The sequence below is a fragment of the Pseudoliparis swirei genome, chromosome 15, assembly GCF_029220125.1.
Source record: "Pseudoliparis swirei isolate HS2019 ecotype Mariana Trench chromosome 15, NWPU_hadal_v1, whole genome shotgun sequence".
NCBI classification, from domain to species: domain Eukaryota; kingdom Metazoa; phylum Chordata; class Actinopteri; order Perciformes; family Liparidae; genus Pseudoliparis; species Pseudoliparis swirei.
In genome coordinates, this window is record NC_079402.1 from 10809318 (window position 1) to 10823082 (window position 13765).

General features: G+C 42.8%; 1 protein-coding gene across 2 annotated transcripts in view; it reads left to right on the forward strand.

The window, feature by feature from the left end:
• The window catches only part of bcr (BCR activator of RhoGEF and GTPase), a 73582-nt gene that overhangs the window by 48133 nt on the left and 11684 nt on the right, over positions 1 to 13765 (forward strand). For both annotated transcript variants that reach the window (XM_056433013.1, XM_056433012.1), the window contains 8 exons: positions 2865 to 2972; positions 4741 to 4801; positions 4915 to 4967; positions 5416 to 5556; positions 12187 to 12308; positions 12851 to 13016; positions 13096 to 13215; positions 13597 to 13672. In XM_056433013.1, coding sequence (XP_056288988.1) covers positions 2865 to 2972; positions 4741 to 4801; positions 4915 to 4967; positions 5416 to 5556; positions 12187 to 12308; positions 12851 to 13016; positions 13096 to 13215; positions 13597 to 13672 — 847 coding nt within the window. The remainder of the gene's footprint in view (positions 1 to 2864; positions 2973 to 4740; positions 4802 to 4914; positions 4968 to 5415; positions 5557 to 12186; positions 12309 to 12850; positions 13017 to 13095; positions 13216 to 13596; positions 13673 to 13765) is intronic.

The following is a 13765-nucleotide window of genomic DNA, read 5'->3' on the forward strand; positions in this document are numbered from 1 at the left end:
GAGATCCCACTGAAGATTTGACACCATGAAGGCAGACACATACACTGAAAGTTGCTCTTTAGAGATGGAGGCTCACAGAAAGCCTGATGCTCTGCATTATAGAAGAATGATCCAATATTTGGCCTCAGACGACAACCTAAAGATCGCTCTCTGCTCTGTTGGAGATGTTCTTTCTTTGTTTCCGCGTGAAGACGTTTCTCTAAGGTTTATTCAATGTGTCGGGGAACAGAGAGCTGAAGGCAGGACGTATTTTTGTCGTCAACCAGGAAGTTATTAGCGTCGCACTAGTTCCCTCGACATAAAGCCAGCGGGATCTTTCCATTGGATTATTGCAGATCGTTGGCTCCGTGGCAAACAAACGTTTATGGTACTTACAGGTCATCTTCATAAATTAACACCACTTTTATGATTTTTGAAGAGTGAATGCATTCGGCAAGTAAAGATGATATAAAGAAAACTACACCCCGGTCACATGACTTGACATCACTCCCACTCAGCTAAAGTCATGAGCTTTGGTTCTCTCATTTTGCCACAACCGCCTATTTAGAGACATGTAAAAGAGTTAGAATTCACAAGTTAGATATTTTAGGTCATGAAAAAATGTGTCAACCACGGACCTTATTTTAGGCATCGAACTAAAAAAATTAAGAGCAAAAATGCTCTCTTCAGAGCTTTAGGACTCATTCCTACAGCAAGACCATTAAGATGTGTCTGTTGCGTGGGATAATTACTTCAACAGGCAAGCGTCTTATGCTCTATATTTTCAAATAATTGCTGAATAAACAGCGTTTAACACCCATGTAAGAAAACATCTATTCTGTTAAAACTCCGTTACAAACCCAGTGGCTAAGCCCGGCCTTCTCGTGTAATGTCCGTCGTCCGTCATGAGGCTGTTTTCTTAATGTTGTTTTCCGCTGTGGATTTACACACCGACTGTCACGCAGGACAAATCCCCGACTGAGAAATCCAAACACCCCAGCAGTTTCTTTCATCGCCCAAAGTCCTTCCTGTGCGATGGTACCGTCGCTGCAGTCCCACACTCGATAAGCCTTCGTGGTGAGGCGTCTGGCAGACATTCGGCTTCTCTGCTCGCTCCACAGTCGACCTGTCACGCTCTGAATGGCCTCCGCTGCGGTGCAGATTGTGTGGCCCAGGGCAGGACACGGGATGGCAGGATTGTGAAAATTGCTTTTCTCCTCGCCTTCCTCCACTTTTCTTTCTCCCTACTGTCGAGTGCGGGTATATGTGCGAGCGTTGTAGCTCGCTTGATGCCTGAAATTGGTCAGTGAGTCTTTGAAAAACTAAAATAAAGAACGTTTATTGTTGTTGTTATTATTAATGAAGGAAGTACTCATTTCAGTTATGTGTTAGATTCTTTTATGGTTGCTATTTTGTATGCTTTGAAAAAAAGATCTAAGCATTCACGTTACACACAGTAACTGCCAGTGACAACATGAGTGTAAACAATGTGTTGAAAACCTGGGACTTCACATTCCTGACAGGATTGAATCTCACAACCCCCCCATGACCGCAGAGAGCAGGGCATGTTAGAAAGGTCAGGAACGGGCCTTAAAATAGGATCTAAGTGGAGTTTGAGACAATAATAGTTTTATTTGGAGACTACTTCTAATCTAATTAGAAAGTTATTCACACATGGCCACACATTTTTAAAAAATCACCAATAATAGCACTGGCTGGGCCAGACTGCTGCCGGTAGCTCCAGTGCTGACGGCTGTAAAGTCTCTGCGCCCTCTTAGTTTTAAAGGTTCATATTGTTTTTGTTTTTTACCATCATTCCCATCAGTAATGGGGCCGACAGTCACACGGGGTGGTAAACGACTGTCTACACTAATAATCTGGCTTCATTGTTTACAGCATGTCTGATTATCTGACTGCTCGTTTCTTAAGTTGTTGGCTTTGTTCTCAGCCGCGTTACCGTGGCCCAAGATCTCAGCGATGAGCACCGTGCCATCATAACACATAACACATGGACATGTTGGCCAGAACCTTGAAAGTAAGACCCATGTTATAAACCTCAACCGACCTTTGAGCTCGGTTTCTGAAAAGGTCAAAAGTAATATGCCCCAATTACTGAAGCTCCACACAGGCCTGTATGGAGCTATAGGGTCTGAAATATAGCAAGACGATCGGTCCTAATGAGCTTTAAAGGTATAACAATTCATATTTAATACACTTGTGTTCAGTACTCTCAGGTGAGATTTGGTGTGTGTGTGTGTGTGTGCGTGTGTGTGAGTGTATGTGTATGTAAACGTGTGTGCATGTGTGTGTGTGGCTGGCTCTCGACATTACCCACAAAACCCACCTCCCCTGTACTCTTTTCTCCCTTGTGTGTGTGTGTGTGTGTGTGTGTGTGTTGGTGGGTAGTGTGTATGTGTATGTGTGGCTGGCTATCAACATTACACACAAAACCCACCTCCCCTGTACTCTTTCCTCCTCCTTTGGCTTTTATTGAATTGATTGTCCTTTTGCTCGCCACCGAGATGGATCGCAGCGCTTGCTGGAGTTTTATTCCGTCATCCAGCTTCCTAAATGTGTTTTCGTAGCCTCCGTTACACCAATCATTAATTACTCACCCCTGCACAGTGCCGGTCTTGCTGGTTGCCGGGGCAACGGGCCTGGCTGCGAGGTGCATCGAGTTTCTTGCCTCTGTTGGTTGTTTTATTGTCATATACAGTGTGACTGTATCAGATGTGACATTTTACAGATTGCAAATATAGCAGTTACACGGAGAGGCTTAAACAATCTCTTCCAAGATGACGGTCACTGACAAACATTTTAACATGACTGAATATGTTCATTAAACACTTCTGTTTCCTTTCTCTCTCTCTCTCTCTCTCCATCAGGCCAGCCAGCTCGGAGTCTACCGAGCGTTTGTGGACAACTATGAGCTGGCTGTGGAGACCGCAGAGAAGTGCTGCCAGGCGAACACACAGTTTGCTGAAATCTCTGAGGTAAGAGGAACAGAGGAAAGAATGGATAACGACACCAAGCAGGGAGAGAAATAGCTGGGTTTCTTTTATTTAAAGCTCGGCTGTAGATGTGGGTGAAGGAATCAGACAAAAAGCACCGTGTTCCTGGTTTAGCTCCGACCTCGGAGCTCTTGCAGGAGTTCACTCTGTGATCTGTCATCGGCTCGTTTTCCAATCGTACAAACCTCCTTCATACCAGCAAATCATCCTGTTGAGTTTTACAAGTTGTTCCTTTTTATGATAAGTGGAGCAAAGCTGTGTCTAATTTAGATATACAGTAGGTGCGTGTTCATTTTATCGTGACATTACACTAGATTGCTTGATGTAGTCCCATAGTTGCTGCCTCTCGTATAAGATATCCTCTTTCTGTACAATGTTTTTGTTTATGCACAACGTCTTTGTCCAAATTGCTGATAAGAGACGTGACTGATAGTGTTCTCTACTAACTACTACACACTATAGTGTGTTGTGATACTGACATTCACAAAGCTGTCTGGCACAAGAGGTCTGTAGTGTGGCTGCTGCAGTTAACACCATTATGCTAACATTAAACACCTGGTCTTGTGTAGCTGTATATTAATTGATTTATTTGTTAAACTTGTTGCAGCTGGACAGCGAGAGAAAGGAAGTGTCGTCTGGTCACACAGAAATGACAAAGAGGATAACCGACTGGCAGCACAGTGTTAAATGATGTGTTATTAGGGAAAGGAGCCGTTCTAAGAGCTGCCTAACAGTTTTGTCTCTGATGCATTGTACTTGCAAAACGCGCTGCCATTATTCACCCACGCAGCTTTTAGCACTTCCCCTCATTTCATTTAGCATGTTCTGCTGAATATTTCTCTAGAAATGCAGCCAGAGGCAGTTTTTTCTGATTGTGTGTGCGTGTGTGTCTGTATGCGTGTGTGTGTGTGTGTGTGTTTGCATTAGTTAAATGGTGGACATTGCAGAGGATGGTTGCTTGGTCTCATTCTCATCTCTGTTAAAGGAACATTGTACATGAGCAGTGACATCGTAATACATTTGTATATGTATATTTACCCTAAACCTAAAAAGTTCCAACAGCTTCAAGCCTTCAGCTAAATTAATTTTATCTGAGACATACTTGATTTTAAAACACTAATGCTCATATCTCAAATCTAGTTTTGGAGGCTGTTGTTATGGACTCTGGTTTTAAACATATCTACATTCCTAGTTATATTCACCCAATGTAATGAGACTGAGAATTGTGAAAGTCACATTCCAGCTCTCTGTATCCATTTGGGATGTTTTCTGTTTGCCCAGCAGCAGCAGAAACGGGTTGAGATGCAGCCTTTAAAAAATAATGTGTCATCACTTTAAATGTTACTCACTGCAGGAGGTTTATTTATCCAAAGTACTTTCATTCATACGAAGCAAATGGACACCTCGGGCTAAATATTTGAGCTTTTTCTTTGGTAAATGTTTTCAAGTACTAGCATCAGTCTTTGTCTATGTTTCATGAGGCCTACCAGTTAGAGTCGAGGCTGGTGTCTACATGCAGGATGGGGGATTCATCACCGAGGGTTGTTCATGGCTTAAGTAATGATGCGTGAAGATGGTGAGGGGAAATGCTGCTGAGGATGGTATGATTCATTTGGAAATAGATGACCTCGGTGCTTGAGCAAGGATAATAACCTCACTTTGGTTTCATATGGACGAACTGTACGGAACTGATTTTTAAAGGACTTTTTAAAAGGGTTTTCCTCAACCTAAATCTTTGGTTTTCAAACAGAACCTGAAGGTGAGAAGCCCAAAGGACTCAAAGGACCAGACAGCCAAGAACTCTCTAGAAGGTCAGCCACATCATGAGTCTTTACTCAATCCTATCTCTTACATGATGTCCATGAAGCATGCTGTAAAATTCAGACAATTAAACAATTCAAATTCTCTCCTCTCTCCCGCACAGCGTTGCTCTATAAACCGGTGGACCGAGTGACCCGCAGCACATTGGTGCTCCATGTAAGTACGAGTGAGCGCTGAAGCACATCTTAATGATCTCGCATCACCAATTGAGTCAGAAATGCTTTAGTTATTGCTTTTATTGCTAAAAAATGAACCCTAAATCAAATGAGAACTATACATTAACATAACGTTGTCAGAATGTAACATGTAATTTTATTATTTGTAGTTTTTGATTATTTCAGGTATTTCTTTCAAATCTGCATTGTCAGCATCTATATGACAGTTTCTCCATCAGTACTCAACCAAAGTTGTGTTTATTAAACGCAAACCTTGTTTGGACTACCTCGTGCTTTACAGGAAGAGTTTCTGACTCTTCAAGTCTTTTCACTTTATTTGACCGCTTCCTGTTCGCATTCAAGAAACAAAGGAAGAAAAGGAGCTTACTTGATTTACCAATAGTATTATGACCTAAATTAATATTTCTACATCTACCTCTGTACTCCAGGACTTGCTCAAACACACGCCCACCAGCCACCCGGACCACCCGCTTCTGCAGGACGCCTTGCGGATCTCCCAGAACTTCCTGTCCAGCATCAACGAGGAGACGACGCCCCGGCGGCAGTCTATGACGGTCAAGAAGGGAGAGGTGAGATTTACCAAACACTCCAGCTCCATTCTGCTTTCTAGTTTTACACCTGATTGGCATGCTCTTCTTCAAACAGCGAATAGGCAATATGATATTCTACTTGGCTGGACTGCGTACTAATTTACTGGACTAAAACAAAGTGGTTTTGATAGAAAACCTGACAGGAAAGTTAAGCAGCAGATATAATGTGATGAACTGTTGTTGTGATTTACAATGGCATTTATTACATGTTTTGTTATGGCATAAAACATTTTTGTTTTAATGCATCTCTGAAATCATGTCTATGAAATAAAGCAAATAATAATGCATCATTATCTGATTCATACCGTCCGTTTGAATCGATTTGATTAACTGTTTTCACAAAAATAATGGTAAAATAAGGGTTTTTATCATAATAGTGATACAATGATGTTTTTATCATAATAATGATACAACCCGCTCCACAGACAGGTAATTGTAAAGCGGAGACAATAGTCATTGTTATCATCAGTTCAACTCATTCCAGCTCTGATGTTGAGCATGATGATGTCATAGCTCCGCCCTCTGAACAATCATGAAGTATTTGCCGAATGAGCGTACAGGAGCCGCCAATCTGCAGCCGAAAGCAGAGCCCATGTCCTTATTTGGTCATACCAGGGTTGCCTCGTTGAGAGAGATGCTGCGTCTCTCTTGTGGCTTCCCATCCCTCCGGCTCCCCTAACGCAAACACACACAGCCGACCCCCCACTGTCTCTGTCATCCCCGGAGATGACTTGACGCACTTGAATGGACGCCTTTTGACTGATAGCTTGCGTGACACTGCCGCACATAATGCCTTGTAATGAGCCATCGGTCCGCTCTGACTGGCAGATTACAAGTTAATTATTCATAAATGGAGGGTGGGAGCGAACGAGCGAAAAAGGCTGAGACGGCTCCTCCCTGTGCTCACGGTGGGGTCATTACCCCACCCTCTCTCTCCACACACACACACACACACACACACACATTCTTGCTCTCTGTTCCATTTACTCGCTTTCTTTCTCCTGTTTGTCTTTTAACATGCACACACACACACGGACACACACACTTCCCCTCCCATCCCCGCAGGCCCCAGTTCCATCCCAGTCCGTCCAGACCTCCACACCAGTCATCAAATATGTATTATGGATACATGGAAGCAGCGCATGGAAATCAGTGGAGCTCATTATATTGTATTTTCGAGTATACAATCGGCCTGAGGTTTTTTCTCTACATTTCAGCTGCTGAGCTGCAACATATAACTCGCTTCAAACGTCTGTCGTTACCTGAAAAGGTTGAGGAGAGGAGGTCTTGCATTTAAAAAAGAGGATAATGCTTAAATTCAGTCAATCTTGAATTCATTCTAGTAGAGAAGATGTAAATGTAAAAACGATCAAATGATTTGATCTGCCAAGTCAGCGTACCCTCGCCCTCTGAACCTGTTCTCTGACCTCTCCCTGATGTCCCTGAACATCCTGACAGTTTTGATAACAGTTCTTTTGTTGTGCCTTCAGATGTCCAAGGGGAAACTGAGGCCTTTGATTTTGAGGGGTTTAACTTAGTGAAGGAGTTGCCCTCATTTGTACTCGTGTTTTGTCGACACACATTTGATAAGTGCAGGCACAATTTCATTTATTATTCGGTTGCTGGTTTATTATTGGTACCGAGTGGCGTGGCTGCCCAGAGCGCTGTGCACTGGTCAAACAATCACACATGTCAAAGAGACATCAGCATGGTGTTGACCTTACGTTCTCAGAGTTAAATTAACACTGATGGTTTAAGGGTGTGGGCAACATGACCAACATCTAGTTGCTGCAGTGCCGATTGGAAGCGACTACAACGTTCCGATAACATCAGCGTTGAAAACAGGAAGGAGGCCAACGCGCTCGTTAAAATAATCTGACCTGAAATTAAGAGGATTCAGGGAGCGCTGAAGTGTCACGCTTACCCTCCACGTGTACACAGTGGTAAGTAACTTGTGGTTTGTTTAGTGGAGGCATGCGAGAGCAGAACAGTCCAAGTGGCCCCCAGAGGCCATCGCCCAGCCAGCAGAGGAGAGGGGACAAACAGAAGCTGCTTAATTAAAATGCAAATGATGGCGCTGCCTAAATCTCCATTCACCTCCTAGCTCCTCTTTTTGTCCTGTGGGAACGGTGTGTGTGCGTTTGTGTGTAGTGTCAAAGGGGAAATAAAGATGATCCTTAAACCTTGAAAATAATCATCTCCACCTAAACATATCAACAGCATAACAACACATTGTTGTGGCTTTGTGTGTGTGTGTGTGTGTGTGTGTGTGTGTGTGTGTGTGTGTGTGTGTGTGTGTGTGTGTGTGTGTGTGTGTGTGTGTGTGTGTGTGTGTGTGTGTGTGTGTGTGTGTGTGGCGGGTTGTGTGTGAGCGTAATATTAACTCAGACACATCTTATGACTCACTGTATTTGTCTGGTGAGGTTTACAACATGGCAGACCCAGCTACAGATGGAAGCAGATGTTTATTATATTGTTATGACAAATCTGGTCTATACCTACCAAGTTTAGACCAGTTCAATCCCAATTATTGGGTTGCATCAGACAGTTGCTTGGTGTGGCACATTCCTAGATCCCGTGTGTGTCTGTGTATGTGTGTGTATGTGTGTGTGTTTCAAGCAATAATGCTAACCACTTGTATGTCTGTCTTTCACTCTATCATAACGCAAGCCGCTCCCCATACACACACATTGTTTTACACACACTGTACACAACAGAAAAACACACAAGCAGCAGAGAAACCCCTTCAAGCGTGTCTTCTAAAAATAAACATGGATCTTTCGTGAATCCGTGCCATTACTGGTGCACACACACACACTCAGCAAGGCTCCTCCAAGAGATGGTCAATATTTAATTTGCATTCCTTGCAGTCAGCTCTGCCTCGCGTCGCTCTCCTTCCACGTTGGTGTTGCTCATGTTACGGCCAGCTATTATGAGAAATAGAGATAGTCTGATTTCTCCTACTGGCTGTTTTCATATTATGAAAATGTCATCTGATGCGCTGAGACAGCTGGTTTGTTAAGGATGTCTTTCCCCCCTGGAGCAGTGCAAAGCACATTTTATAATTCATCAGATTACTGATGTAGGCACTGCAATATGTCTGCGTTCGAAGATAAAAGTATAAATCTTAATTAAACAAGAACAAACTAGAACGGGCACTCGGTAGAGCGCATACCTTCGCCGCAGTCACTTTTTTGGTACCTCATGACCTTGACCTTTGACCCGATCGATCCCAAAATCTAATCAAATGGTCCCCGGATAATAACCAATCATCCCACCAAATTTCATGCGATTCGGTTTAATACTTTTTGAGTTATGCGAATAACACACATACAAATAAATAAATAAATACACAGCGATCAAAACATATCCTTCCGCATTCTCGAATGCGAAGGTAAAAAGTATCTTTGTTCATTCAGCGAGTCAAAGTCTTATTCAGTGTTAAAATAACATAATTCATGAGAACAGCATTATTTAGGCTCTTTTTGATAAACAAATTATTTTCATAACCCATTGATTCTGATTTGGTGAAGGGTTTTCAATGCCATAATTGATGTGCAGGTTAAAAGGATGCTTTTGTGTCCCAGTAGTCTCATGCCCAGTCTTGCTTTATCTCTTGAGATGATTCTCATTTACTTCCACAGATGGAAGCCTGCACATCCCTAATCTAGCTGTAATCCCTCCTTTTATTGTGTGATCAGTGTGAGTCAGCGTTTGTAACTGTGTCAGTTAGGGTGCTTTGTGTATAGTAATCCTTCTTACTTTCTTTTTCGATAAACAGAATTTGTATTTTGTCTTCTCCGATTACCATCCAAAGAAAACATCATAATTTAAGATTAACTACAAACTACATTTTAGAAGGAGGATAAACATATATTCACTGGCCACAGTAGCATGAAAGGTGTAGACTGTAAGCCTCTTGAACCTCTGGCCACACCCAACACCACAGCTCAGTGTGGTCAGGTGTGGTCAGGTGTGGTCTGGTGTAATTGTGACCACAGCCAGCTGGTGATGTAGAGGAGCACCATTGTGCCATGCTAGAGCAGTACAGGGTTTGGAAAGAGCATGTTGCCGCCACTAGTTGGCTGGAAAAACAGGATCATTAGAAACACAGTTGGGCTCAGTTACTCTTTGAAAGGTTAAAAAATAATGTGAGAAGAGAAGAATACAAACAGAAGGAAGAAGTAATTACACAAATAGGAAAATAGGTAGATATTAAACACAGAACTGTACAACAAGAGTCTGATGTGTGGCTGTAGTGCAAGTCTTTTTTTCTATTTCCATATTACATGTGTAAGTCGAATCCATATATACACTAAATGTAATTGCCAATGAATTAAATGCCCTTTAAACCTCAAATCCGTGATCATATTACAGCACCCAGTTGGATCAGAGTGATGATGTGCTGAACACTTTCATATACATGTATAGCTTCACAGTATAGCACAAGCTCCAGTATGCCTAACTCCTCATGTCCTATTTAAATAACATGCCAAAACTGAGGGTGCCCAATGTTTCATTGTAACAACTGTACTGTACTCACCCTAAATATAGACCAGCCTGACATCATGTAGAGTAATATAAGTAATACAAGACAGGGCCTTGTTTTATACAGTAGTGAGAACATATCCTCAGGGGAGTCCATTGCATGTGGAATCATTTCATAGATGTGCCATTTGTGTGGTATCAAAGTCCCAAAGCCCACAGATGGAGACTGAATGATGAATACCTACCAGAAACAGTTTTTAAAGAGAAATGTTATCATATCTCTGTTTTACAACACAAACTGGATCCGGAAATTAGATGTTGTCAAATCCTAGCATCCCAGTCGACAATCGAGAACTGTGCCAACGAGACAGAAGCTTAATCATCTATCACTGGCCGTCATCATTGCATACTTCATTATCTAGATGGTGATGAACAATTACATCCACCACTGGGAATTGGACTTGTATCCTTACTTGGGGGATCCAAACCTGATTGTAATCTGCTGCAGCATCTTCTTGTGTGCTTGCAAGTGTATGTGCAGGAAGAAACACCTTAAAAATAGATCCTGCAGTGGGGCAGTCACATGGTTGGGTATCAGTACAGTAAGAAACTGTGACGTGCACTCCATCGCTACTCTGTTTCTCCCATTACTTCGTCCTGCGTTCTCTTTGAGCCATTTGCTTTCCTTTTGAAATACTTTCAAGCTCACTCTGTCTTTGCCAGCCTCCCTTCACTCGCTCCATCATGCACCAGCGTTAACGCCGTCTGACACGGCGTGATCCTTTTCCAGCAGATGTCCAGTCAGAGTTTGTGAGCACATGAACCTTCCGGCACAGGCATCAGCTCCACTTCAGTGTGCTCGCTGCTGTGTGGTCATGATGGAGGGGGGTGGAGGAAGGGGACGGGAGAAGGGAGAAGGGAGGGCACACAAAGATGACGATAGGGATGTGATTGTCTCTGAACAAGTGGGATGTCAGGCCGTTGATGTGCGGTTGGGTAGTTGGGGTGCTGCTGTGGCCCCTGGAACAACATGGAAGTGAATAGGAAGTGCTAGTACATGCATTAAAAGTGGTAAGCAAATCTTGGTGGACGTCTGTAGTTTCTCATTTGGTTTGTAGCAGCAGTAGATGGACTGTAAAACCCTTATTTCTGCATGTTGGTAATGGTGCTCCTATTTCAAAGTGTTTTCCACTAGCAGTGCCTACTTTAAAAATGGTTAACGCTAAATTAAATTTGTTGTTATCATGACAGCTTCGCAAAAGTATTTACCGAACTAAATACATTTGAAATTAAAGCAAAACATCAGCTCAGATCAAGTTATTGTGGGTGAAATCCATTTGAGATTTGTGCAATCAAAAGAACAAACGCAAATGCAACAATGTGCTACATTGTGTATTTACAAGGTCACTTCCCCGCTAGATCCGCCTTGCTTTGTTTGCGTGCTTAGTCAAAACACAACCTTTTATTTTAGGGTTAGTTCCACCTCTCCTGGCTCATCATTTAAACTCTGCACCACCAGTAAAACCTGGTTGTGAGCTTGTGGAAGTGGGTCATTTACTACCGAGTTGTGGTTTGGCATTTCTTTGCTCCATGTTCCGTTAAGTCCAAATGTGTTTTCATATGTGGAAAAAGACATCACTGTCCCCTTTTGGCAGATGACAGTATTACACATCTCATTATATAGTCTGACATCAGCGATTCCCTGTCTGCCTTTACCTCATTCATTCCTCCACAACCTGGATTATCATTCCAGAATATGACAAAAGCATTTACCGGGTGATTAGTGAAACGAGTGCAAATGAATGCAAGACCCTCCACACTTTTGAGGGAATGATTTGGTTAATATTCAATTAACATTAGTAGGTTGCACATGAGCATTGTCACGGATGATTAGTAAAACAAAAAATGTTGACGATGGAGCAGCAAGAGGAGCTTAACTCTCGTCTCCTTGGCTTCCTCCTCGCCTCCACTCTGTTCTTTGTCTTGCTGGTAAAAGAGAGGAGGAGGAGGAGAAGGAGGAGGAATGCAGCACCAATATAAAAGCTCTGCAAACTAACTGCTTCCTGTCCACAAGTTGGAGCAGCGTTACCAACCGACGGCTGTCGTTTGTTGTCGTCACAGAGCCGTCAGCTGCTGAGGGACAGTTTCATGGTGGAGCTGGTGGAGGGCGCCAGGAAGTTGCGGCACGTCTTCCTCTTCACTGATCTGCTGCTCTGCGCCAAGCTGAAGAAACAGATCGGAGGGTAAGAAACGTTGCAAGTGGCTGTTTTGTGTCTTATAGATGAGCGACATGGCCGTAGCTTGGTGATGCAGAAGATGTTCGGATACCTCAGATCGTATTTTATTACAGTTTAAAATGTATTTCACTATTAATGAGATCTGTAAGAGTTGAGCTACACAAGATTTATTTAATTTTTTTGAAAAAGTAAACACACTGACTTCTTGCTATCCATTTACAACTCAATGTGCTGTTCTATTTCTGGTTATATATTTTCTGAAACATTTATGTTTGTATCAGTGTATTTTAAAATGTATTATTCTATCCAGAAAAAAACCTGTAACTACTTATTTTTTGCAAACAAAACAAAACGTTTTTACTTTTTTTCATAAACACAGTTACCCTGCTTCTTAATTGTTGTCAACTTAATTTGTTCTTCCCTTTTCCACTGTCTCTCCCCCCCCCCATTCATCCACATCTTTGATCCATCTTATCAATCCACTCCTCTTTCGCCTCCTCCTTTCTTACTCACCCTTTACCATCCATGCTCCCCTCTTCACAATGCAGTAAAAACCAACAGTACGACAGCAAGTGGTACATTCCCCTGACTGAGCTGACCTTCCAGGACCCCGAGGAGGCCGAGCCCCTTACCATCCCCCAGATCCCTGACGAAGAGCTCGACGCCATGAAGGTCAAGATCTCACACCTCCGCAGCGAGATTCAGAGAGAGAAGGTAGCGTGGAAAATCTGTTCAGGAACGAAGAAAGAAAAGTCTGGTTTTGACATTGACGTTTTCACCTCTGTGATTTCAGAAAGGCAACAAGGGTTCAAAGGTCATCGACCGGCTCAAGAAGAAGCTCTCTGAACAGGAGTCCCTGCTCCTGTTAACGTCTCCGAGCTTGCCCATCAGGGTCTACAACAAGAACGGCAAGGTGATGACACTCTCCGACCTCGTCGTCCTCCTCCTGCTGCTCCCCAAACGCTCTCCTTCTCCATATTTCATCTGTTCTTCTCATTTTCTTGCATTGTTGGTGTCCTTCGCTTCATTCCTATGAAGCACTATATCCCCTAGCTTATCTTCCTTACGATTCATTCCCCTTCATCTGTCTCGTACTTGGACTTTCTTGTATCAGTTTCTGTCTGATATCTTCCATCTCGTAAAGCCAGCTGGGCGAGAATTCACAAGTGCAGTTTAAATGTTATGATGTTGCATGTTAGCACAGATGACACGTATCCCTTTAATCTGCCTCTCCCCACATTAGTCGTGGAGGTAATAACAGCCATTTTGTGTGTGTGTGTGTGTTTGTGTTCAGAGTTACAGTTTCCTGATTGCGTCCGACTTTGAACGTGCAGAGTGGAGGGAGATAATGAAGGAGCAGCAGAAGAAATGTAGGTGTCCTGTAAAATGTCTTATTTTTATTTGCAAACAACATCCCAGAGACAAACCACGAAATGTTGAGGCTAAATGTGGATACTAATAAT